Source organism: Pleurodeles waltl, chromosome 4_2, assembly GCF_031143425.1.
Source record: "Pleurodeles waltl isolate 20211129_DDA chromosome 4_2, aPleWal1.hap1.20221129, whole genome shotgun sequence".
Lineage (NCBI taxonomy): Eukaryota > Metazoa > Chordata > Amphibia > Caudata > Salamandridae > Pleurodeles > Pleurodeles waltl.
Genome location: NC_090443.1, coordinates 1060804125 through 1060830115, shown reverse-complemented (window position 1 = coordinate 1060830115; position 25991 = coordinate 1060804125). Strand labels below are relative to the sequence as shown.

Genomic DNA, 25991 nt, shown 5'->3' with positions numbered 1-25991 from the left:
GAACAGGCACTACAAAGTGGAGTGAACTGGAGCTCACCCAAAGTTGCATAAGAGGGTCCCACGAAGCCGGAGGACAACTCAGGAGGTCGTGCAATGCAGGTTAGAGTGCCGGGACCCCAGGCTTGGCTGTGCACAAAGGAAATCCTGGAAGAGTGCGCAGGAGCGGGAGTAGCTGCAAAACACTTGGTTCCCAGCAATGCAGTCTAGCGTGGGGAGGCAAGGACTTACCTCCACCAAACTTGGACTGAAGAGTCACTGGACTGTGGGAGTCACTTGGACAGAGTTGCTGAGTTCAAGGGACCTCGCTCGTCGTGCTGAGAGGAGACCCAGAGGAGCGGTGATGCAGTTCTTTGGGGGAAGATTCCGTCGACCCACAGGAGATTTCTTCGGAGCTTCTAGTGCAGAGAGGACGCAGACTACCCCCACAGCATGCACCACCAGGAAAACAGTTGAGAAGGCGGCAGGATCAGCGTTACAAGGTCGCAGTAGTTGTCTTTGCTACTTTGTTGCAGTTTTGCAGGCTTCCAGCGCGGTCAGCAGTCGATTCTTTGGCAGAAGGTGAAGAGAGAGATGCAGAGGAACTCTGATGAGCTCTTGCATTCGTTATCTAAGGAATTCCCCAAAGCAGAGACCCTAAATAGCCAGAAAAGGAGGTTTGGCTACTTAGGAGAGAGGATAGGCTAGCAACACCTGAAGGGGCCTTTCAGAAGGAGTCTCTGACATCACCTGCTGGCACTGGCCACTCAGAGCAGTCCAGTGTGCCAGCAGCACCTCTGTTTCCAAGATGGCAGAGGTCTGGAGCACACTGGAGGAGCTCTGTGCACCTCCCAGGGGAGGTGCAGGTCAGGGGAGTGGTCACTCCCCTTTCCTTTGTCCAGTTTCGCGCCAGAGCAGGGCTGAGGGATCCCTGAACCGGTGCAGACTGACTTATGCAGAGATGGGCACCATCTGTGCCCATCAAAGCATTTCCAGAGGCTGGGGGAGGCTACTCCTCCCTAGCCCTGACACCTTTTTCCAAAGGGAGAGGGTGTAACACCCTCTCTCTGAGGTAGTCCTTTGTTCTGCCTTACTGGGCCAGGCCTGGCTGGACCCCAGGAGGGCAGAAACCTGAGGGGTTGGCAGCAGCAGCAGCTGCAGTGAAACCCCGGGAAAGGTAGTTTGGCAGTACCCGGGTCTGAGCTAGAGACTCGGGGGATCATGGAATTGTCTCCCCAATGCCATTACAATTCCATGATCCTAGACATGTTACATGGCCATGTTCGGAGTTACCATTGTGACGCTATACATATGTCGTGACATATGTATAGTGCACGCGTGTAATGGTGTCCCCGCACTCACAAAGTCCGGGGAATTTGCCCTGAACAATGTGGGAGCACCTTGGCTAGTGCCAGGGTGCCCACACACTAAGCAACTTAGCACCCAACCTTTACCAGTTAAAGGTTAGACATATAGGTGACTTATAAGTTACTTAAGTGCAGTGGTAAATGGCTGTGAAATAATACGGACGTTATTTCACTCAGGCTGCACTGGCAGGCCTGTGTAAGAATTGTCAGATCTCCCTATGGGTGGCACAAGAAATGCTGCAGCCCATAGAGATCTCCTGGAACCCCAATACACTGGGTACCTCAGTACCATATACTAGGGAATTATAAGGGTGTTCCAGTATGCCAATGTAAATTGGTGAAATTGGTCACTAGCCTGTTAGTGACAATTTGGAAAGAAATGAGAGAGCATAACCACTGAGGTTCTGAATAGCAGAGCCTCAGTGAGACAGTTAGTCATAACACAGGTAACACATACAGGGCACACTTATGAGCACTGGGGCCCTGGCTGGCAGGGTCCCAGTGACACATACAACTAAAACAACTTATATACAGTGAAATATGGGGGTAACATGCCAGGCAAGATGGTACTTTCCTACAACGAGTTATAGTTACCTTATGGCACGGGTTATAATTACCTTAGGGCACAGGTTGTAGTTACCTTACGGCACGGGTTATAGTTACCTTATGCCATGAGTTATAGTTACCTTACGGCATGAGTTATAGTTACCTTAGGGCACGGGTTATAGTTACCTTAGGGCACGGGTTATAGTGAGCTTAGGGCACGAGTTATAGTTACCTTAGGGCACGAGTTATAGTTACCTTATGGCATGGGTTATAATTACCTTAGGGCACAGGTTGTAGTTACCTTAGGGCACAAGTTATAGTTACCTTACGGCCCGGGTTATAGTTACCTTATGCCATGAGTTATAGTTACCTTACGGCATAGGTTATAGTTACCTTAGGGCACACGTTATAGTTACCTTATGGCAGGGATATAGATACCTTAGGACATGAGTTACAGTTACTTTACGGCACAGATTATAGTTACTTTAGGGCACAAGTTATAGTTACCTTATGGCACGGGTTATAGTTACCTTAGGGCACAAGTTATAGTTACCTCCTGGCAAGGGTTATAGTTACCTTAGGGCACAAGTTATAGTTACCTCATGGGAAGGGTTATAGTTACCTTAGGGCATGAGTTATAGTTACCTTATGGCACGGGTTATAGTTACCTTAGGGCACTATTTATAGTTACCTTATGGCAATGGTTATAGTTACCTTAGGGCACGAGTTATAGTTACCTCATGGCAAGGGTTATAGTTACCTTAGGGCATGATTTATAGTTACTTTACGGCACGGGTTCTAGGACATCATTGATAATATTACTGCAACATTTTTCACATCAATAATTACAAATGTTGCAGTGATGCTATCACTGATGTCATAGAAGATATTATGAATGATGTAATATGTGGGGTAATTAGCAGTGCACGGCGAGGCCGCAAGTTATAGTTACCCTAGGGCACGAGTTATAGTTACCTTAAGGCACAAGTTATAGTTACCTTAGGGCGCAGCTTATAGTTACCTTAGGGCACGAGTTATAATTACCTTAGGGCACGAGTTATAGTTACCTTACGGCACGGGTTATAGTTACCTTAGGGCACGAGTTATAGTTACCTTAGGGCACAAGTTATAGTTACCTTAGGGCACGGGTTATAGTTATCTTAGGGAATGATTTATAGTTACCTTAGGGCACCGGTAATGGTTACCTTAGGGCACGAGTTATAGTTACCTTAGGGTGCAAGTTATAGTTACTTTAGGGCACAAGTTATAGTTACCTTAGGGCACGGGTTATAGTTACCTTAGGGCACGAGTTATAGTTACCTTAGGGTGCAAGTTATAGTTACCTTAGGGTGCAAGTTATAGTTACCTTAGGGCACGAGTTATAGTTACCTTAGGTCACGGGCTATAGTTACCTTAGGGCACGAGTCATAGTTACTTTGGGACACAGGTTATAGTTACATTAGGGCATGAGTTACAGTTACCTTAGGGCGTGAATTATAGTTACCTTAGGGCACGAGTTATAGTTACCTTAGGGCAAGGGTTATAGTTACCTTAGGGCATGAGTTATAATTACCTTAGGGCATGAGTTATAGTTTGCTTAGGGTTCAAGTTATAGTTACCTTAGGGCATGAGTTATAGTTACCTTAGGGCTCAAGTTATAGTTACCTTAGGGCACGAGTTATAGTTACCTTAGGGCACGGGTTATAGTTACCTCAGGGCACGGGTTACAGTTACTTTGGGACACAGGATATATTTACATTAGGGCATGAGTTACAGTTACCTTAGGGCGTGAATTATAGTTACCTTAGGGCACGAGTTATAGTTATCTTAGGGCACAGGTTATAGTTACCTTAGGGCATGAGTTATAATTACGTTAGGGCATGAGTTATAGTTTGCTTAGGGCGCAAGTTATAGTTACCTTAGGGCATGAGTTATAGTTACCTTAGGGCGCAAGTTATAGTTACCTTAGGGCATGAGTTATGGTTACCTTAGGGCATGGGTTATAGTTACCTGAGGGCACGAGTTATCGTTGCCTTAGGGCACAGGTTATAGTTACCTTATGGCACGGGTTATAGTTACCTTAGGGCACGATCTATAGTTACCTTACGGCACGAGTTATAGTTACCTTACGGCACAGGTTATTGTTACCTTAGTGCATGAGTTATAGTTAGCTTAGGGCATGAGTTATAGTTAGCTTAGGGCACGAGTTATAGTTACCTTATGGCACAGGTTAAAGTTACCTTAGGGCATGAGTTATAGTTACCCTAGGGCATGAGTTATAGTTACCTTAGGGCATGAGTTATAGTTACCTTAGGGCACGGGTTATAGTTACCTTAGGGCACGGGTTATAGTTAGTTTAGGGCACGAGTTATAGTTACCTTAGGGCACGAGTTATAGTTTCCTTATGGCACAGGTTATAATTACCTTAGGGCACAGGTTGTAGTTACCTTAGGGCACAAGTTATAGTTACCTTACGGCCCGGGTTATAGTTACCTTATGCCATGAGTTATAGTTACCTTACGGCATGGGTTATAGTTACCTTAGTGTACAAGTTATAGTTACCTTATGGCACGGGATATAGATACCTTAGGACATGAGTTACAGTTACTTTACGGCACGGATTATAGTTACTTTAGGGCACGAGTTATGGTTACCTTATGGCACGGGTTATAGTTACCTCATGGCAAGGGTTATAGTTACCTTAGGGCACGAGTTATAGTTACCTCATGGCAAGTGTTATAGTTACCTTAGGGCATGAGTTATAGTTACTTTACGTCACGGGTTCTAGGTCATCCTTGATAATATTACTGCAACATTTTTCTCATCAATAATTACAAATGTTGCAGTGATACTATCACTAATGTCATAGAAGATATTATGAGTGATGTAATATGTGGGGTAATTAGCAGTGCACGGCGAGGGCGCAAGTTATAGTTACCTTAGGGCATGAGTTATAGTTACTTTACGGTACGGGTTATAGTTACCTTAGGGCACGAGTTATAGTTACCTTAAGGCACAAGTTATAGTTACCTTAGGGCGTGGCTTATAGTTACCTTAGGGCACGAGTTATAGTTACCTTAGGGCACCGGTAATAGTTACCTTAGGGAACGAGTTATAGTTACCTTAGGGCACGAGTTATAGTTACCTTAGGGCATGAGTTATAGTTACTTGAGATAACTATAACTAATGAATTTCTATGGCTTTATGTGTGTAAAATCTGAACCTAACTATAATGTCCCTGTAACCTTTAATGTTTCAGTGAATTTCTGATTTTGATGTAATTCTATATCCTTACTATAACATCCCTGTGACATTTGGTGTTTGTATTTTAGGTTTGATTACTATACAGCCAATATAATAATTACATTTATCTAAAATATACAAAACGAGTGTGCATACCTTATTCACATGTAATACATTGCATCCCATGCTAAATGTCCACGTATGGAACAACCAGTTATATTACTTCTCTTAGACTTATATCAGTTGAGACTAAGGCCCTCATTCCAACCCTGGCGGTCATGGACCGCCAGGGTGGAGGGAAACAGAAGCACCGCCAACAGGCTGGCGGTGCTTCCAGGGCCATTCTGACCGTGGCGGTAAAGCCGCGGTCAGAAAAGGGGATCCGGCGGTTTCCCGACGGATTTCCCCTGGCCCAGAGAATCCTCCATGGCGGCGCTGTTTGCAGCGCCGCCATGGGGATTCCCACCCCCTTCCCGCCATCCTGTTCCTGGTGGTTTTTACCGCCAGGAACAGGATGGCGGGAACGGGTGTCGTGGGGCCCCTGGGGGCCCCTGCACTGCCCATGCCACTGGCATGGGCAGTGCAGGGGCCCCCTAACAGGGCCCCACAAAGATTTTCACTGTCTGCTTAGCAGACAGTGAAAATCACGACGGGTGCCACTGCACCCGTCGCACCCCTGCAACTCCGCCGGCTCCATTTGGAGCCGGCTTCATTGTTGCAGGGCCTTTCCCGCTGGGCCGGCGGGCGATCTTTTGGCGGTCGCCCACCGGCCCAGCGGGAAAGTCGAATTGACCCCCGCGGTCTTTCGATGGGGTATCTTTGGCTGGCGGCGTCCGCCGCCCGCCAAAGTCAGAATGACCCCCTAAATGCTTGGAGACAGATGTGATATCAACTTCTTAAGTGGCTGTTTTGAATACTACTGTAGATTCTAATCTGATTTTACAGCAAAGTGTCCAACATGATGTGACAGTGCTGGACCGAGGACCAAGCAGGATGCTTCAAGTCCTGCGATGCCCTTAGTGGGAGGAGATGGTCCATCGATGCTAGGCATCTCCCTGCCTCTATAACAATGCCAACCATGGTGGGATGCTCAGCCCCTCTGGCCACCACTGCCCCAGCGAGAACTGTGACCAGGCCAACCTGCAGGGTGAGGTCAGGCCAGGGTGACATCAGGGGACTCTTCAAGAGCAGTCTTGCTGTTTCTGGACACTGCCCACATGCGTGCTATAATGCAGCCTAGCAAGGCATGGAGCTGGGCAAGGGGCCTGGAAGGCTAGTGTCTGCTCACTAGTGATCCCTAAGGCTGCACTGATCAGGCTGTGTGTGCATGAGGGGTCTGCACACAACTTCAAGAGCGGCGCAGACATTAATCCCTCTGATGGGTATGCATAACCCACAAATAATCCAATTGGGTGACTTTGCTGCCCCTCCTTCCATCACACACTGTAATTGTGTAAAAATTGGATCTCAATCTGTTTTATCTGTTTCAACACAGTTAAATCCTTCAGGTATTATTTGGGCAATGAAAGGGTTTCAAGTTTTTGTAAGAATGCGCTTCAGCCACACTTGTTTCTTTCTCCTGCTGTTGAATAGTCTGATGTTGGTATAACTGGGTAGGTTAGTCGCAGCTGATTACTTTGAGCTGCTTGTGCCGCACGAGACTGTGATGTGCTCCGCAACAATTGTCCTTGCAGACGATTTTCAAAGGAGTGAATGCATTTTCACACCCGGCTCCAGTTTCGACTCTCACTCTGGTTTGGTGGGTGTGCTCGGCAGTGACTGACCCTTTACCAGGTTATTCACACAAGAGTGAATGCACTTTCACACCCAGGTCCAGCTTCGACTCTCACTCAGGTTTGATGGGTGAGCTCGGTAGTGATTGACCCTTTATCAGGTTATTCACACAAGAGTGAATGCACTTTCACACCCAGGTCTAGCTTCAACGCTCACACGGGTGTCCACAGAGTCCAGGGGTTCCCCTTCGAGGTTGATAGTGGCAATAATAGATAATACTAATGCTCTATTTTGTGGTAGTGTGGTCGAGCAGTTATGCTTATCAGAGGGTAGTGTTAAGCATTTGTTGTACACACACAGGCAATAAATGAGAACACACACTCAAAGATTTAACTCCAGGCCAAGAGGTTTTTATATGGAAAAATATTCTTTGTTACCTGGCAGTCGCGGTCAGGGGAATCCTCTGGATTCTCTCTGCAGGCGTCGCCGTGGGGGTGCAGGAAGGTCGTCTCAGGGTATTCACGTCGTGGGAGTCACCTGGGGGTCCTTGCTGCAGTGTTGGTTTCTCTGGACACGGGCGGGGGCGTCGGTGAAGAGTGTTTGGGACTCACGCTTCAGGAGTGAGTTGGGAGTCCATCTAAAGATGGTTTCTTCTTAGTTGCTTTGGACAGAGCCGCTGTCAACGGGAGTTTCTTGGTACTTTGGATTTGCAGGGCAGTCCTATGAGTTGTCAGAGGTCGCTGGGCCCACTGGATACGTCACTGTTGCAGGTTCTTTGAATCTGGAAACAGGCCGGTAGGGCTGGGGCCAAAGCAGTTGTTGTCTCCTTCTTATCTGGGGGGTTTTCAGGTCAGCAGTCCTTCCTCTTGTTAGTTCGTCAGGAATCTCAAATCCTGGGTTCAGGGTCGCCCCTATACAGTGAATTTAGGGGTGTGTTAGGGTCACAGGGCAGTAGCCAATGGCTACTGTCCTTGAGGGTGGCTACATTCTCCTTGTGCTTCCTCCCTTTGGAGAGGAGAGCACATCCCTATCCCTATTGGGTGAAATCCTCCAAAACAAGATGGAGGATTTTCCAAAGAGGGGGCCACTTCAGCTCTGATCAACTAAGGGGTGGACCTGGCTGAGGGGGTGATTCCTCCTTGTTTTTCTCATTATCTCCCCAACATGCCGCCAAAAGTGGGGGCTGTGTCTGGGGGCGGGCATCTCCACTAGCTGGAGTGCCCTGGGACATTGTAACACGAAGCCTGAGCCTTTGAGGCTCACTGCTGGGGTTTCAGTTCCTGCAGGGGGGATGTGTGAAGCACCTCCACTCAGAGCAGGCTTTATTTATGGCCTGAGAGAGCACAAAGACTCTCACCCCAGGGGGTCAGAAGCTCGTCTCTCAGTGGCAGGCTGGCACAGACCAGTCAGTCCTGCACTGAAGGATTGGGTAAAATACAGGGGGCATCTCTAAGATGCCCTCTGTGTGCATTTTCTAATAAATCCAATATTGGCATTTGTGTGAGCTTATTATGCGGAGACGTTTAATACCACACTTCCTAGTATTCAGTGTAGCCATTATGGAACTGTGGAGTTCATTTTGACCAACTCCCAGATCATATACTTAATATGGCCACACAGTACTTACAATGTCTAAAAATGGACTTAGACACTGTAGGGGCATGTTGCTCATGCAGCTATACCCTCACCTGTGGTATAGGCAGTAGTTTGTGTGCATGGTATCCTGAGGGGGATGCAATGTCGATGTTGCCTTTTTCTCCCCACCAGCACACACAATCTGCAATGGCAGTGTGCATGTGTTAGATGAGGGGTCCCTTAGGGTGGCACAACACATGCTACAGCCCTTAGGGACCTTCCCTAATCACATGGCCCTTGGTACCACTGGTACCTTTTACAAGGGACTTATCTGTGTGCCAGGGGGTGTGCCAATTGTGGAAACAATGGTACATTTTTAGTGAAAGAACACTGGTGCTAGGGCCTGGTTAGCAGGGTCGCAGCACACTTCTTAGTCAAGTCAGCATCAATATCAGGCAAAAAGTGGAGGGCGACCTCTGACCCTGCTTCTTGCAGGCAGGTCGCTTCCTTCCCACCACTGCTCCACTCAGGTGCCAAGCTATTTTGGGTCTTTTTCCCCATTTTCGTACTCGCTGCAGCGTCCCCGTGGCCCGCCCCTCTCCCTGCACCTCGACTCTCCGTTTCCCTTTTTGCCGCCCAGAGCCTTGCTGCCCCCCCCCTGTACTCCCATTGGATGATCCCTTCCTCCTCCCAGCTGCCACTAACTCCCACCTCCCCTCTTATGCCGGCCGCAGCGCGGAGGCACAGCGGGCGCGCCGCTGGCACGTGTCTGCGCCCGTCCACGCCAAGACCGCGCCCAGCACCAGACCCCCTGGCCATCATGCCCCCGTACCACCAACCACGACCTCCACGCCCTCAAGCCAGGACGCTCCTCTATCTGCTTTCAGTCCACACCGACGCGCACCAAAGGACCCTTCTCCTGCAAAGCCTGCAATTTCACGTGCAACCTAACCTCCAAGCTCCAACTCAAAGCCTCAGACAGCCGCCTAAGATGCATCCTGCTTAACACTCGCTCCGTCCAAAAGTATGCAATCGAACTCTGGGACCTACTGACCACATCCTCGTCCAACATCGCATTCCTCACCGAAACATGGATGAATTTGGCCTTGGAACCAGACATAGCCATAGCCTTACCAGAAAACTACAAGATCACCAGAAGAGACCAAAGCAACAAACCAGGAGGAGGAATCGCCATAGTCCACAAAAGCACCCTCAGAGTCTCCACCAGCTCCTACGACACCATCAACTCCGCCGAGCACCTCCATTTCAAAATCCACATCAACGCCAACACCACCCTCAGAGGAACACTGGTCTACAGACCCCCAGGCTCCCGACCGAACTTCTGCGACGACATCGCCGACACCATCAGCGCCCAAGCCCTCACCTCAACGGACTACATCCTCCTCGGCGACCTGATCTTCCACCTAGAAAACAACAACGATATCAACACCACCAACCTAATCGACAACCTTGCCAACCTTGGCCTCAAGCAACTCGTCACGTCACCCACCCACACTGCAGGACACACACTCGACCCCATCTTCTCAGCCAGCAACGACGTCTCCTTCAGCCACACCACCGAACTCCTATGGACCGACCATCGCTGCATCCATTTCTCCTTTCAGAAGCCGGTCACTCACCACCTCACCACTAAACCCCCCGCCGCTACTGGAACAGAATCTCAACAGAACATTTGATCTCCACCCTCACCCAGGCACCCCCTCCCAGAACCCGGGACCCCAGCACAGCCGCCACCTACATGCAAAAATGGCTAGAAGACTGCGCCAACACCCTCACACCACTCAAACAACCCTCAGACTCCCACCACAGACCCAAGGCCAGCTGTTTCACATCCGACTTGCAGGCCTTTCAAACGGGAATGTCAAAGAATGGAGAAGACCTGGCGCCTTGCACCCACCGAACCCAACCACACCGCCCTCAAGACTGCCATCCGCAAACATCACCAGCTGATCCGCACTACCAAAAGAACCAACTACAAAAGCTGAATAGACATCAACGCCCACAATAACAAAGAGCTCTTCGGCATCATCAAAGAACTCTCCAACCCCAGGACCTGCTCCCACGCCATCACATGAACTCTGCAACTCCCTTGCAACTCACTTCCGTCGAAAGATCGAAGACATCCACAACAGCTTCGAACCCCTGACCCATCAGTCAACCACAGCCAACCACAAACCCAACGCATCAAACAACACCAACCCTATATGCTCCTGGACCCACGTCAACAAAGAAGACACCATCAACACCATGGCCTCCATCCACTGCGGCTCCCCCTCGGACCAATGCCCACACCAAATCTTCAACAAAGCCAGCGACATCATCGCACCCCACCTCTGCGCAATCATCAACAGCTCCATCGAGACAGCCAGCTTCCCGGAGAAATGGAAACACGCCGACGTCAACGTCCTGTTGAAGAAATCCAAAGCAGATCCAGATGAGCCCATTAACTACCGACCTATTTCCCTCCTCCCCTTCCCAGCGAAGGTCATTGAAAAAATCGTGAACAGCCAACTTTCCCGCTACCTGGAAGACAGCAAAGCGCTCAATACCTCCCAATCTGGATTTCGCAAGAACCACAGCACGGAGACCGCACTCATTGCTGCCACAGATGACATCAGGGCCATGCTCAACAAAGGCAAAACAGTAGCGCTCATCCTCTTGGACCTTTCCGCAGCTTTCGACACTGTCTGTCACCACACCCTCGAACACGCCTCCACAACACCGGAATCTGTGATAAGGCCCTCGATTGGATCTCCTCCTTCCTCTCAGGCAGAACCCAGAGAGGTCGCCTTCCACCCTACTTGTCTGAATCCTCCAAAACCGCCTGCAGCGTCCCTCAAGGATCCTCCCTCAGCCCAACACTTTTCAACGTTTACATGGCTTCCATCCCCAACATCGCACGATCCCACCACATCAGCATAGTATCTTACGCAGACGGCACCCAGCTGATCATCTCTCTCACGAAAGACACCACAACAGCAAGAAACAACCTCCACAAGGGACTTCACGCTATCACCGACTGGTTGGATTCAAGCCGCCTCAAGCTAAACACAGACAAAACAGAGGTCCTCATCCTCGGCAGCAACCTCTCCGCCTGGAACGACACCTGGTGGCCTACCTCCCTCGGAGCCGCCCCCACCCCCAGCACCCAATAACGGAACCTGGGCATCATCCTTGACTCAACACTCAGCATGACTCAGCAGGTCAACGCAGTCTCCTCTTCCTGCTACAACACCCTCTGCATGCTCCACAAGATCTTCAAGTGGATTCCCGTCAAAACCAGAAAAACAGTCACCCACGCCCAAGTCAGCAGCCGACTGGACTTCGGCAATGCGCTTTATGCAGAAACCACGGCCAAAGTACAAAAGAAAATGCAACATATCCCGACTCATCCTTGACGTCCCATGCTGCAACCACATCTCTGCCCATCCAAGAGAGCTACACTGGCTACCCGTACCGAAGAGGATTACCATCAAGCTACTCACCCACGCACACAAAGCCCTCCACAACACAGGTCCGGCCTACCTCAACGACAGACTCACCTTCCACACCCTCGCCCGCCCGCCAGCCTCGCCTCCGTCCCCCGCATTCACCGCACCACCACCAGAGGAAGATCCTTCTCTTACCTCGCCGCCAAGACCTGGAACTCCCTACCGCTCCAACTACGCCAGACCCATGACCTCCTGGCCTTCAGAAAACGCCTCAAGACTTGGCTTTTCGACCAATAGCTCCCTCCCCCCCCCAGCGCCTTGAGACCCTGACGGGTGAGTAGCGCGCTTTATAAATTGATTGATTGATTGATTGATTGGTAACTGCAACGAGGAGCCATTTTCCTACAAGCAAATCTTGGCATTACTGCAACCAGAGGGACTCACTGGAGTAGCCTGAGGACTGGACACTGGTAAGTCAACATTTACCACTTATCACCCCCATACAGGATGCCATCTCACACCCTCACCCTCACTCCCATCACTCCACTCCATCCCACACACTGCACCAACGCAGTTGATTAACCCCAATGCCAAGCCCTGGATGCCATACCAATGCATGGACAGCCCTCCCATCCCTGCATGGACACCCATCACCAAAGCATGCACAGCATAGGGGTACTAACAATCGGACAATACATCAACACACACATTCAAAGGTGGCAGGGCAACAGCAACAATAGAGGGGAATATAGGGATGTACAATATGTCACAAGTATGAAGTATAATATATCACTTACAACCCCACAGGTGCCCAAGTTGATCTCGGCAGAGAGGAGGTGCCACGACTATCTAGTCCCTCAACATAAGATGCCCCCAGTGATGACAGTAACTCTGGACTTCAGGATCTGGATGACCTACCTGGCCCATCAGGGACCACTGGACAGCCGGTCACCCAATCACAATCACAGTCTACTACAGAGCCTCCACCATCAGTATCCAACACCACAGCACCCACCTTATCATCCCCACACCTCTGTCCCCAGGACACGTCAAACAGCAGTGTGCCCACCTGTACAGGGACCCCAGTACACACCTCGCCCACAGGACAATCAGGGACCTGGGGTCAATGGCAGTGGGCACACTGTTCAGGGGACAGGGGCACAGAGCAACAGGGGCACTGGGAGGACCGCCATGCACCAGGGAGAGGACAGGCCCAGCGAACCGACTCACCAGGAGGCACTCACTAATGTCCTGGGGCCTACCAACAATCCCAGGACACAATGGGCCAGATCCTGAACAACATGCAGTAGAACAAGCGGCTGCAGGATGAACACAATCAGGAGATCAGGGAGGACTTGCAGGCCCTCAAAACCACCATGATCTCCATAGCAGGGGTGGTGGTAGGCATGACCAATATCATGACGGAATGGACTGCACAGCAGCGGGCCCCACCACTAGCCAGCCAATTGGCCAGCCCACCACACCCGCTGCAGCTAATGAACAGGAGGCCCGGCCACAGGACCCACAGGCCACCAGCACCCCTCCCCATGCAGAAGGTGAACCACCCCGCAAACATTCCCTGTGAACCAGACAGAGAGACTTGCCAAGACCAAGACCACTGCCAGGAAATTAGACTCTCCTGATTGTCCCCCTTGTGTCCCACTCAGTCACCTTGTCCACTTTGAACTGCCTTTGTTCCCCTTCCTATGGTCCCTTGGACACTGGACCTGTGCTACAAACAGACTGGAGCAATTCCCTGGACTTTCCTCCACCATCACCCCATTCCATTGCACTTTTCAGTCACTTATTTGCACTACAATAAACACCCTTGAACACGGTTTGAGTGGCACTGTTTTATGTGTTGAAAATGTGCTTTTTGTGGGAACAGTCACATCTAGTGCAAATGATCTGAACACTGTGATAGCATACAAATAATGACCTGTAACTGTCTGTAGTGATCACATCAGGATATTGTTGTTGTATCACCAACATCTGGAAAATGAGAAGCCATAGATGACAGTAGGTTGATATGCAAAGGAAGTGAATGCCATCACGCTACAGCCACACAGATAAATCAATAGTCAGAGGAATGGTCAGTTCCACTGTCTCACCTGTGTGTCATTGGAAGTATTGATGTATAACTGATGTGCTGTTGTCCTCATTGAAGGAGGCTGGCCTGGCTTATAGTGGGTACCTGATGGTACTTACACCTTGTGCCAGCAACAGTTATTGCTTATTAGTAGATTAGTAGTGTTCTAGCAGCTTAGACTGATTGAGGTAGCTATAGCAGAGCAGCTTAGGCTGAACTAGAAGACATGCAAAGCTCCTACTATACCACTTATATCATATAGCACTATATCATAATAAACACAATACCCAGAGTTACTAAAAATAAAGGTACTTTATTTTAGTGACAGTATTCCAAAAGTATCTCAGAGGATATACTCCCTTAGGAGGTAAGTAATATACACAAAATATACACACAAACCAAAATCAGGTAAGTAAACAGTTAGAAAAGTAGTGCAAACACTGTAGAACACAATAGAATGCAATAGGACACAATAGGCCTAGGGGCAACAAAAACCATATACTCCAAAAGTAGAATGCAAACCATGAATGGACCCCAGGCCTAGTGCAGAGTGTATAGTGTCGCTGGGGGTGTAAGAAAACACTAAGGGTGTCCAAGATACCCCACCACAAGACCCTGAAAAGTAGGAGTAAAGTTACCCTACTACGCCAGAAAGACAGTTAAGTCGAGATAGGGGATTCTGCAAAAACAACAACTGGCTGCAAAGCACTGAAGACAGATTCCAGGACCTGAGCACCTGTAAAGGAAGGGGACCAAGTCCAAGAGTCTCGCAAGTGTACGGGGGGCAGGAGCCCACTAATCCCCGGATGAAGGTGCAAAAGTGCTGTCTCTGGGTGGAAGAAGCTGAAAATTCTGCAACAACAGGAGGTGTCAGGAACTTCTCCTGTAGTCAGAAGATGTCCCACAGCATGCTGGAGGATACAGAATTGTTTACACACAGAAAGACAGCAAACAAGCCTTGCTAGCTGCAAGAGTCACGGTTGAAGCTTTTGGGTGCTGCCAGGGCCCAGGAAGGACCAGGAGGTAGTCCCTTGGAGGAGTAGACAGAGGGGGCGCCCAGCAACAGAGAGAGCCCATGCAGAAGCAGGCAGCACCCGCAGAAGTACTTGAACAGGCATTCAAGAAATCGGAGCACAGCAGTTGTCTCAGCACAACAAAAGAGGATCTGACGAAGTCGGTGGTCAACTCAGCAAGTTGAACAATGCAGGATGGAGTGTGGGGACGTGGGCTAGACTGTGCACAAAGGAATCCTTGCAAGAGTGCACAGAAGCCCTAGCAGCTGCAGATCACACAGTGCACAGGATTACTGTCTGGCGTGGGAAGGCAAGAACTTACCTCCACCAAATTTGGACAGAAGGACCACTGGACTGTCGGGGTCACTTGGATCCAGCTCCTGTGTTCCAGGAACCACGCTCGTCAAGATGAGAGAGGACCCAGAGGACTAGTGATGCAGAAGTTTGGTGCCTGCGTTAGCAGGGGAAAGATTCCGTCGACCCACAGTAGATTTCTTCTTCGTTTCCAGTGCAGGGTGAAGGCAGGCAGCCCTCAGAGCATGCACCACCGGGAAACAGTCGAGAAAGTCAGCAGGATTAGGCGCGAGAATGTTACTGGTAGTATTTTTGCTATTTTGTTGCGGTTTTGCAGGTGTCCTGGATCAGTCAGCGGCCAATCCCTGGCAGAAGTCGAAGAGGGAAATGCAGAGGAACTCTGGTGAGCTCTTGCATTCGTTATCTGAAGTGAAACCCACAGGAGAGACCCTAAATAGCCCTCAGAGGAGGATTGGCCACCTAACCAGGTAAGAGCCTATCAGGAGGGGTCTCTGACGTCACCTGCTGGCACTGGCCACTCAGAGGTCTCCATTGTGCCCTCACACCTCTGCATTCAAGATGGCAGAGGTCTGGGACACACTGGAGGAGCTCTGGGCACCACCCCTGGGGTGGTGATGGACAGGGGAGTGGTCACTCCCCTTTACTTTGTCCGGTTTCAATTAGTAACTTTGTACCTAACCTTCACCAAGTGAGGGTTAGACATATAGGTGACTTATAAGTTACTTAAGTGCAGTGTAAAATGGCTGTGAAATAACTTGTACCTTATTTCACTCACTCTGCAATGGCAGTCCTGTGTAAGAATGGTCTGAGATCCCTAGGGGTGGCAAAAGAAATGCTGCAGCCCATAGGGATCTCCTGGAACCCCAATACCCTGGGTACCTAGGTACCATATACTAGGGAATTATAAGGGTGTTCCAGTGTTCCAATGAGAATTGGTGAAAATGGTCACTAGCCTGCAGTGACAATTTTAAAAGCAGAGAGAGCATAAACACTGAGGTTCTGGTTAGCAGGGCCTCAGTGATACAGTTAGGCACCACACAGGGAACACATACATGGCACAAATTATGAGCACTGGGGTCCTGGCTCCTGGCTAGCAGGACCCCAGTGACACAGGTAAAAACAAACATACACACAAGTAAAACTGGGGGTAACATGCCAGGCAAGATGGTACTTTCCTACAACCCTCATCTGCTGAGACAGTGCAGCCCTCACCTCCAGCAGAGAATGCACTGGAGGCACCTTCACCTGCTGACACAGTGCAGCCCTTACATCCAGATGAGACAGTGCAGCCCTCACCTCCAGCACAGGGCATGTAGGCCACCCTCCTGGGACTGCTGTAAATGGGGCCCCCTCCAGAAGCAGTGGGCAAGTCACCCTCCTGAGAGACTGTGACCTTGCACTCCCCAGAACAGATTAATGACCATGGAGCCCCCTCCAGAAGCAGTGGGCAAGTCACCCACCTGAGAGAATGTGACCTTGCACTCCCCAGCACAGAGTAATGGGCATGGAGCCCCCTCCAGAAGCAGTGGCAAAGTTCTCAACTTCAGATGAGGTGCTCCCTGCCCCCCCATCCCACTGAGGTGCCTGCCCACTTGCAAATGATGCCCCAGCAGAGTTCTGTGCGGATGATGTCAGGAAACAAGTTGGGCCTTGGACTGTGCCCTATGGCCATGTGGGCCCTTAGTACTTTGGACTGGGCATTGGCCCTTTGTGACATTTGTACATATCTCTTTTTTATCCAATTGGTCCATTTGGTGGCTCTTCTCATTCAATGCATTGTCATTACTGCTTTCTTGTTGTCCTTGCATTATTCTGCCGTGTGTCGTGTACCATTGTTTTTCATCTGCAGCTGGTTGTGTGTATGATGTGTGTGTGAATGGTGTGTATTGTGCTTGTGTGTGTCACTCTCCTTTTCCTCCCTCCCTCCCTTGTGGGTTAGGAGGCTGTACTCACTGTCGTCGTTTTCGTCAGCGTTGGTGTTCCAGGTGGAGGATCGGGAAGACTCGCAGTTCCGGTTTCATGGCGGCTTTGGTCTTCTCTGTGTCTCTGTAGGTGAGTCTTCTGTCTTCTGTGTTCTGTTTCCGCCAGGCTTTTGATTGCGTTGGTTCCGCCCCAGAAATCATGGCGGTGTACTGTTTCGTTATATGGTGGGTGGTACTTTGTCTTCCACCTGGCTGTTGATGGCGACCCCTGGCGTGTGGTTGGTGTTAACTCCCTGGCAGATGCTATGGTACATTGGCTGTCTATGGGAGTTCTCACTGCCATGGTCATAATTTGGCGGTAATTACCGCCAGCCCGTTGGCGGTATTTCTGTCACTTTGTCACTCACCGCCAATGTCATGATGAGGGCAATAATGTTAGCAAGGGGGGGCGCTTCCCCGTTAGGGGGCCGAAAAAATGGCGCAAGAAAATCAAAGAGATTTCCTTGCACTAATTGTTTTGGCAGTTTTGATGCCTGCTCAGAGCAGGCATTAAAAGGGGGCATAGCATTATTTATAATGAGCCCCTATGTACTCTGCAGGAGTGGTGCAAACATTTTGGCACTACTCCTGCAGGGACATTAATGGCATCATAACAAATTATGCTATTACCACCTAACCTGTGCAATGGTGCGCCGTATTTTAACTACGGTGCGCACATGGTGGTTGTGGGGCGCGCTAAGGGTGCAAGGAAAGTGGTACTGCACTGGGTGCAGTGCCACTTTCCTGAAATCAGCATCTTAGATTACAGACATTTAGGGGCATATTTACAAGAAAGTGGTAGATCATAATACATTATAGATCATAGGTAGATCTTGCCCTCCCTCCCCTTACCAGCCCCTAACAACACTATGGGGGTCATTCTAAGCCTGGCGGTCCGCGACCGCCAGGGCTAAAATGACGGAAGCACCGCCAACAGGCTGGCGGTGCTTCCCAGTCCATTCTGACCACGGCGGTAAAGCCGCGGTCAGAGAAGGGGATCCGGCGATTTCCCGCCAGATTTCCCCTTGCTGGGCTGAATCTCCATGGAGGCGCTGCAAGCAGCGCCGCCATGGAGATTCCGACCCCCTTCCCGCCATCCTGTTCCTGGCGGTTTTTACCTCCTGTTAGGGGGCCCCTGCACTGCCCATGCCAGTGGCATGGGCAGTGCAGGGGCCCCCAGGGGCCCCAGCATGATTTTCACTGTCTGCTTAGCAGACAGTGAAAATCGCAACGGGTGCAACTGACCCGTCGCACCCCTGCAACACCGCCGGCTCCATTCGGAGTCGGCTTCTGGGTTGCAGGGCCTTTCCCACTGGGCCGGCGGGTGCTCCCTTGGCGGGCGCCCGCCGGCCCAGCGGGAAAGCCAGAATGGCCTCCGCGGTCTTTTGACCGCGGAGCGGCCAAGTGGCGGTTCCTGCCGCCCGCCAATGTAGGAATGAGCCCCTAAATCACAATAGAGTCAACATTTGTGATGCTACTGTGGCGCTTTGCTACACTAGCATCAACAATTTTGACACTAGTGCAGCAAATCACAAGGAGGCCCATTGAACATAATGGGTGCGTAATTTTAACTCCTGCTCTGAGCAGTTGTTAAAAATTATGCAAAAAATGATCCAGTGCAATCTTGTAGATTTCACTGCACCGTTTTTTTGGGCCTCCCAGTGCCGGAACATCACCCTTGGATACATTATGCCTGTTGCAGGCATAATGTGGCGCAAGGCGTTACAGGCGCATCTGAAATGCCTACCTAATACCATATTATCATTAAAAAAATTACACTAATGTGGCACAAGGGGCTTCTAAATATGCCTCTTAAACAGTCATACATCCAAAATGCACATAGCACAGCACTTCATTAATAATACAGTGCTCAAAAAATACAAAACACCAATCGACATTTCCAATGGCTTATTTTGACAAAATAGAGCACCTGAAAGCAGGGATTTAATGACATTTAGCGCTTTAGGGTCACAAAAGAAATAATTGTAGGCTACCACAGGGCTATAAAAACAGTCTTGGGCTTTTCTCTGCATGTGTAACATCAATTTTATACGACATTGACCCTCAGGCGTTGTCCAATGTCCACAACATTTACCGAATGCATGATGGTCTCATCCACCACCTAAAATGGATGGCCTGCATTGTTGTGGGGTTTGCTGACTTTTGATATAAATTCAGTTGTAAGAAAACAAAAATTGCCTTTCTCAGAGTCCTATTTTTGGGATACAAGTTATCAGATGAAGGCTAGAGCACTCCACTTTCTAGAAAATTGCACGCAGTTGCAACCAGCAAATATAAAAAATCTCCAGTCAATATTAGGTTTTTTACACTTTGGTAGAACATACATTCCAGTTTATGCCCAATTCATTGAATCTTTATGTGACTTAATGTGCCCCAACAAGCAAACACACACTCATTCTCAGAGCATTGCAACAGGACATGCTTGCAGCAAAGCACCTACACACAAGGGACAACAAATCACATTTGTTCATCAGAGTAATTACTGGTGCCATTGGCTTCACCTATGTAACATTTAATGAGGTAGATACCCTCTCTATTGCATACAAATCACATTTGATTCCACAGCTGAACAACGCTTTGCTCTCACAGAAATGATTCTGACCGCTGTTCAAATGGCTGTCACTAAAGAGAGACCTCCAGCCCCAGGGGAAACGCATCAATGCTGTATCTCCAATCCGAGCCCTTGAGGCTGTCACCAAAGCCAACGTTCCTAACATTAAGGCACTACATCCACATTGGATTCAATGGGCAATGTCTCTGACGGCCACTGATGTTGATTATATTTTCAACCAAAATTACAAACTCAAGAGTTCCTTCAATATGAAATGGAATATCTAATACCAGAAAACACTTTGCCTATTGATCAATATCAAACAGTTATTTACACTGATGGTTCAGCCCAACCTGATGTAGGCACTGTAGGAGTCTGGCCTGGCTTGTAGTGGATACCAAGGGGTACTTACACTCTGTACCAGGTCCAGTTATCCCTTATTAGTGTAGAAGAGGTGTTTCTAGCAGCTTAGGCTGATAGAAGGTAGCTATAGCAGAGCAGCTTAGGCTGAACTAGGAGACATGCAAAGCTCCTACTATACCACTGGTGTCATATGCACACTATCATAAGAAAACACAATACACAGATATAATAAAAATAAAGGTACTTTATTTTTATGACAATATGCCAAAAGTATCTCAGTGAGTACCCTCAGTATGAGGATGCCAAATATACACAAGATATATGTACACAATACCAAAAATATGCAGTAATAGCAAAAGTAAGTAATGCAAGCAATGTAAAGTTACAGTAGATTGCAATAGGAGCACATAGGTATAGGGGCAACACAAACCATATACTCCAAAAGTGGAATGCGAACCACGAATGGACCCCAAACCTATGTGAGCTTGTAGAGGGTAGCTGGGACTGTAAGAAAACAGTGAGGGTTAGAAAAATAGCCCACCCCAAGACCCTGAAAAGTAGGTGTAAAGGGCACCATTATTCCCCAGAGAGCATAGAAGTCGTGATAGGGGAAGTCTGCAAGGAAGACCAACACCAGCAATGCAACCAAAGTGTATTTCTGGATGAGAGTACCTGTGGAACAAGGGGACCAAGTCCAAATGTCGCGACTAAGTCGAGATTGGGCAGATGCCCAGGAAATGCCAGCTGAGGGTGCAAAGAAGCTGCCACCGGATGGTAGAAGCTGTGGATTCTGCAAGAACGAAGAGGACTAAGAACTTTCCCTTTGGAGGATGGATGTCCCACATCGTGAAGAAGCTTGCAGAGGTGTTCCCACGCAGAAAGACCGCAAACAAGCCTTGCTAGCTGCAAGGGTTGCGGTTAGGGTTTTTGGATGCTGCTGTGACCCAGGAGGGACCAGGATGTCGCCACTTGGATGAGGAGACAAAGGGGGTGCCCAGCAAGTCAGGGAGCCCTCACAGAAGCAGGCAGCACCCGCAGAAGTACCGGAACAGGCACTTCAAAGAGGAGTGAACCGAAGCTCACCCGAAGACACAAAAGGGAGTCCCACGATGCCGGAGAACAACTCAGGGGGTTGTGCACTGCAGGTTAGAGTGTCGGGGACCCAGGCTTGGCTGTGCACAAAGGAAATCCTGGAAGAGTGCACAGGAGCCGGAGCAGCTGCAAATCACGCTGTACCCAGCAATGCAGTCTAGCATGGGAAGCCAAGGACATACCTCCACCAAACTAGGACTGAAGAGTCACTGGACTGTGGGAGTCACTTGGACAGAGTTGCTGAGTTCCAGGGACCATGCTCGTTGTGCTGAGAGGGGACCCAGAGGACCGGTGATGCAGTCTTTTGTTGCCTGCGGTTGCAGGGGGAAGATTCCGTCGACCCACGGGAGATTTCTTCAGAGCTCCTGGTGCAAGAAGGAGGCAGGCTACCCCCAGAGCATGCACCACCAGGAAACAGGCAAGAAAGCGGCAGGATCAGCGATACAAGGTTGCAGTAGTCGTCTTTGCTACTTTGTTGCGGTTTTGCAGGCGTCCTGAGCAGTCAGCGGTCGATCCTTTGGCAGAAGTTGAAGAGAGAGATGCAGAGGAACTCTGATGAGCTCTTGCATTCGTTATCTAAATAATTCCCCAAAGCAGAGACCCTAAATAGCCAGAAAAGGAGGTTTGGCTACCTAGGAAGGAGGAAAGGCTAGCAACACAGGTAAGGGCCTATCAGAAGGAGTCTCTGACATCACCTGCTGGCACTGGCCACTCAGAGCAGTCCAGTGTGCCAGCAGCACCTCTGTTTCCAAGATGGCAGAGGTCTGGAGCACACTGGAGGAGCTCTGGGCACCTCCCCTGGGAGGTGCAGGTCAGGGGAGTGGTCACTCCCCTTTCCTTTGTCCAGTTTCGCGCCAGAGCAGGGCTGGGGGATCCCTGAACTGGTGTAGACTGGCTTATGCAGAGATGGGCACCATCTGTGCCCATCAAAGCATTTCCAGAGGCTTTTTCCAAAGGGAGAGGGTGTAACACCCTCTCTCTGAGGAAGTCCTTTGTTCTGCCTTCCTGGGCCAAGCCTGGGTGGACCCCAGGAGGGCAGAAACCTGTCTGAGGGGTTGGCAGCAGCAGCAGCTGCAGTGAAACCCCGGGAAAGGTAGTTTGGCAGTACCCGGGTGTGTGCTAGAGACTCATGGGATCATGGAATTGTCTCCCCAATGTCAGAATGGCATTGGGGTGACAATTCCATGATCTTAGACATGTTACATGGCCATGTTCGGAGTTACCATTGTGACGCTATACATAGGTAGTACCTATGTATAGTGCACGCGTGAAATGGTGTCCCCGCACTCACAAAGTCCGGGGAATTTGCCCTGAACGATGTGGGGGCACCTTGGCTAGTGCCAGGTTGCCCACACACTAAGTAACTTAGCACCCAACCTTTACCAGGTAAAGGTTAGACATATAGGTGACTTATAAGTTACTTAAGTGCAGTGGTAAATGGCTGTGAAATAATGTGGACGTTATTTCACTCAGGCTGCAGTGGCAGGCCTGTGTAAGAATTGTCAGAGCTCCCTATGGGTGGCAAAAGAAATTCTGCAGCCCATAGGGATCTCCTGGAACCCCAATACCCTGGGTACCTCAGTACCATATACTAGGGAATGATAAGAGTGTTCCAGTATGCCGATGTGAATTGATGAAATTGGTCACTAGCCTGTTAGTGACAATTTAGAAAGCAGAGAGAGCATAACCACTGAGGTTCTGGTTAGCAGAGCCTCAGTGAGACAGTTAGTCATCACACAGGGAACACATACAGGCCACACTTATGAGCACTTGGGCCCTGGCTGGCAGGGTCCCAGTGACACATACACTAAAACAACATATATACAGTGAAATATGGGGGTAACATGCGGTGGCAAGATGGTACTTTCCTACAGGCACTAAGCACCAATACTCTGCCGCTTATGTGGCTGTGAGTGGCTACATGGAAGAGGGTGAATTCCATCCACAAAACACTTACACACAGACCTTAGGGGACCATACTGCACAACTGGCAGAGCTTAAGGCCCTGGTGATGGCAATGGAACACACAGATCCAGAACAACTAACATTAATAGTCCGTGATTTGTACTACTGTGTCCAGTCCTTCAGTGAATACCTGCATTACTGGCATCTGAATGGGTTCAAAGATTCAAAAGGCAACACCATTAAGCACAGGTTGCTGTGGAGGAAAGCAGCGAATCTGAAAGAAATGCTACCTAATACCTATGTGGTTCATACATTAGGACAACAATGTGTAGCAATACACATCACGGGCAATACATTGGCTGATGGAGCGGCCAAGTCAGCAGCAGCTATAGTTTCTGTAGCTGCAATAACTTGTTCATGAACGAGGCTGGATGATGAAACATCAACTGCTATAAAAGCTTTGGCTGACAGCAAACCATTACCAAAGGCAGATCCTGCCAAATATTCCTACCTTATAACTAAACTAAATACTGCCTTAGTAACAATACCAGGGGTGGGTCATTGTGTGATCTCTGGCCAAGACCAATGATCTGAGTTGATAAAAGTGGCACACAAGGGAGTTGCTTCTGGCAGGTGTGGTAGCTACTATTTCTCTACTTCAAAAACGTTATATGTGGCCAGGTCAATACAAATAAATAAAAGAGTATGGCCCTCATTATGAACTTGGCGGTAATCACCGACGACCGCTGTGGCGACGGTGAACAGAAGACCGTCAGTGGCAGTAGACTGCACACCACCAAATAATGATGCCAAAAAATTATACCTCCAAAAATTCTGCAACCTCCACCCACCTCCAGAGCCTACGACAGCAGAAAGGCAGTACACCCCACCCTGCCACCTCCATGCAGACAAATCCTCTGCCCACCAAATAATGATGCACACACAAATCAGCGTGGCGGATAGTGAATGTTGAACGATCATTGGCGGTACGGACCACCACGGCCAGCAATGGGACCCGCCAACAACAAATGCACACATTGGCAATTTTGAAACCCACATACCTGACACACATCCACAACACTGTAAAACACCCACATACACACCCCACAATCCTTTGCATCGCCAATGGCACACGCATACACTGAACCCAACATCACACAAGTCACGCACACAAATACACCACCAAAACACATACATGCTACTGGAAATGGCCTTTCTGCCGGGTCACCCCCAAACATTTTGCCTTTTTCCTCCTCTTTTTCTGACCTCATTTTTGCTGGCTTTAGGACTCTGCGCACTTTACCACTGCTCATCAGTGTTAAAGTGCATATGCTCTCTCCTTAAAACATGGTGACATTGGCTCATACCCAATTGGCTTATTAAATAAATTGTAAGTCCCTAGTCAAGAGCACTACATGTGCCCAGGGCCAGTAAATTAAATGCTACTAGTGGGCTGCAACACTGGTTGTGCAACCCACATAAATAGCCCCCTAACCATGTCTCAGGCCTGCCATTGCAGGGCCTGTGTGTGCAGTTTCACTGCCACTTAGACTTGGCATTTAAAAGTAATTGCCAAGCCTTAAACTCCCCTTTTTCTACATGTAAGTCACCCCTAAGGTAGGCCCTTGGTGGCCCATCTGGCAGGGTGCAATGTAGGTAAAAGGCGGGACATGAACATTTGTGTTCTATATGTCCTGGTAGTGTAAAACTCCTAAATTCGTTTTATACTGCTGGGAGGCCTGCTCCTTTCATAGGATAGCATTAGGGCTACCCCCATACACTGTTTGAGTGGTAGATTCTAATCTGAAAGGAGTAACAAGGTCATATTTAGTATGGCCAGAATGGTAATACAAACTCCTGCTTAATGGTGAAGTTTGATTTTATATTACTATTTTTGAAATGCTACTTTTAGAAAGTGAGCATTTCTCTACACTCAAATCCTTCTGTGCCTCCCAATCCACGTCTGGATAGGTTTAGTTGACAGCTCCCTTGTGCATTCACTCAGACAACCCCAAACACAGGATGCTCAGTCACACTTGCACACATCTGCATATTGAATGGGTCTTCCTGGGCTGGGAAGGTGGAGGGCTTGACACTAACATGTCAAAGGACAGTAGCCTGCCCTCACACAAAGGACTGCCACACCCCCTACTGGGACCCTGGCAGACAGGATAGAACTGAAAGGGAGCCGTGTGCACTTCTGAGCCACTCTTTGAAGTCTACCCAACTTCAAAGGCACAGTTGGGTATTTAAGCAGGGTCTCTGACCCTACTGATTTAGACACTTCTGGAGAAGATACCACTGGTGAAGAATCCCTGAACCAGAGCCTGCAACCTGCCAAGAAGAACTGCAATGTGTGTAACTCAAACTATTTTTAAGATTTTCAAGTCTTCATCAGTACATATGCAGTTGCGGCTTTCCACTCGGACAGGACCCTGCCTTTGCCTCAAGGGCATTCAGGGAAACCATGGCTTTGTTAGGGGTCCAATTCCATTTTTCATCTTGCTACCATCCCAAGGGTAACAGTGGAGTAGAATGGAAGAATTGAGACTTAAAGCAATCCTTAGCAGTGAGAGTATTAGGCATGGGTCGTAGTTGGCTTAGTCACCTGTATGAAGTCCAGAGAGCACTTAATAATCTTCCCAGAAGGTCTCTGGGTTGGTGCACTCCATATGAGGTGCTGTTCAGGACACAAATGCATGTTCCTGATCTTGATGGCTCTAGAGCGGAGGCAGCAGACCCACCTTTTTACATAGATGAAGACGTCACTGTCCTACAGGAATTCTAA

The 25991-nt window shown here is 49.2% G+C and overlaps 1 protein-coding gene across 1 annotated transcript in view; it reads left to right on the top strand.

The window, feature by feature from the left end:
* LOC138294041 (olfactory receptor 10A4-like) overlaps window positions 1-25991 on the top strand; it is an 86951-nt gene that overhangs the window by 16326 nt on the left and 44634 nt on the right. Inside the window, exon 3 of the mRNA XM_069233290.1 lies at window positions 10513-10946. Within this exon, the coding sequence (XP_069089391.1) occupies window positions 10513-10946 (434 nt within the window). The remainder of the gene's footprint in view (window positions 1-10512; window positions 10947-25991) is intronic.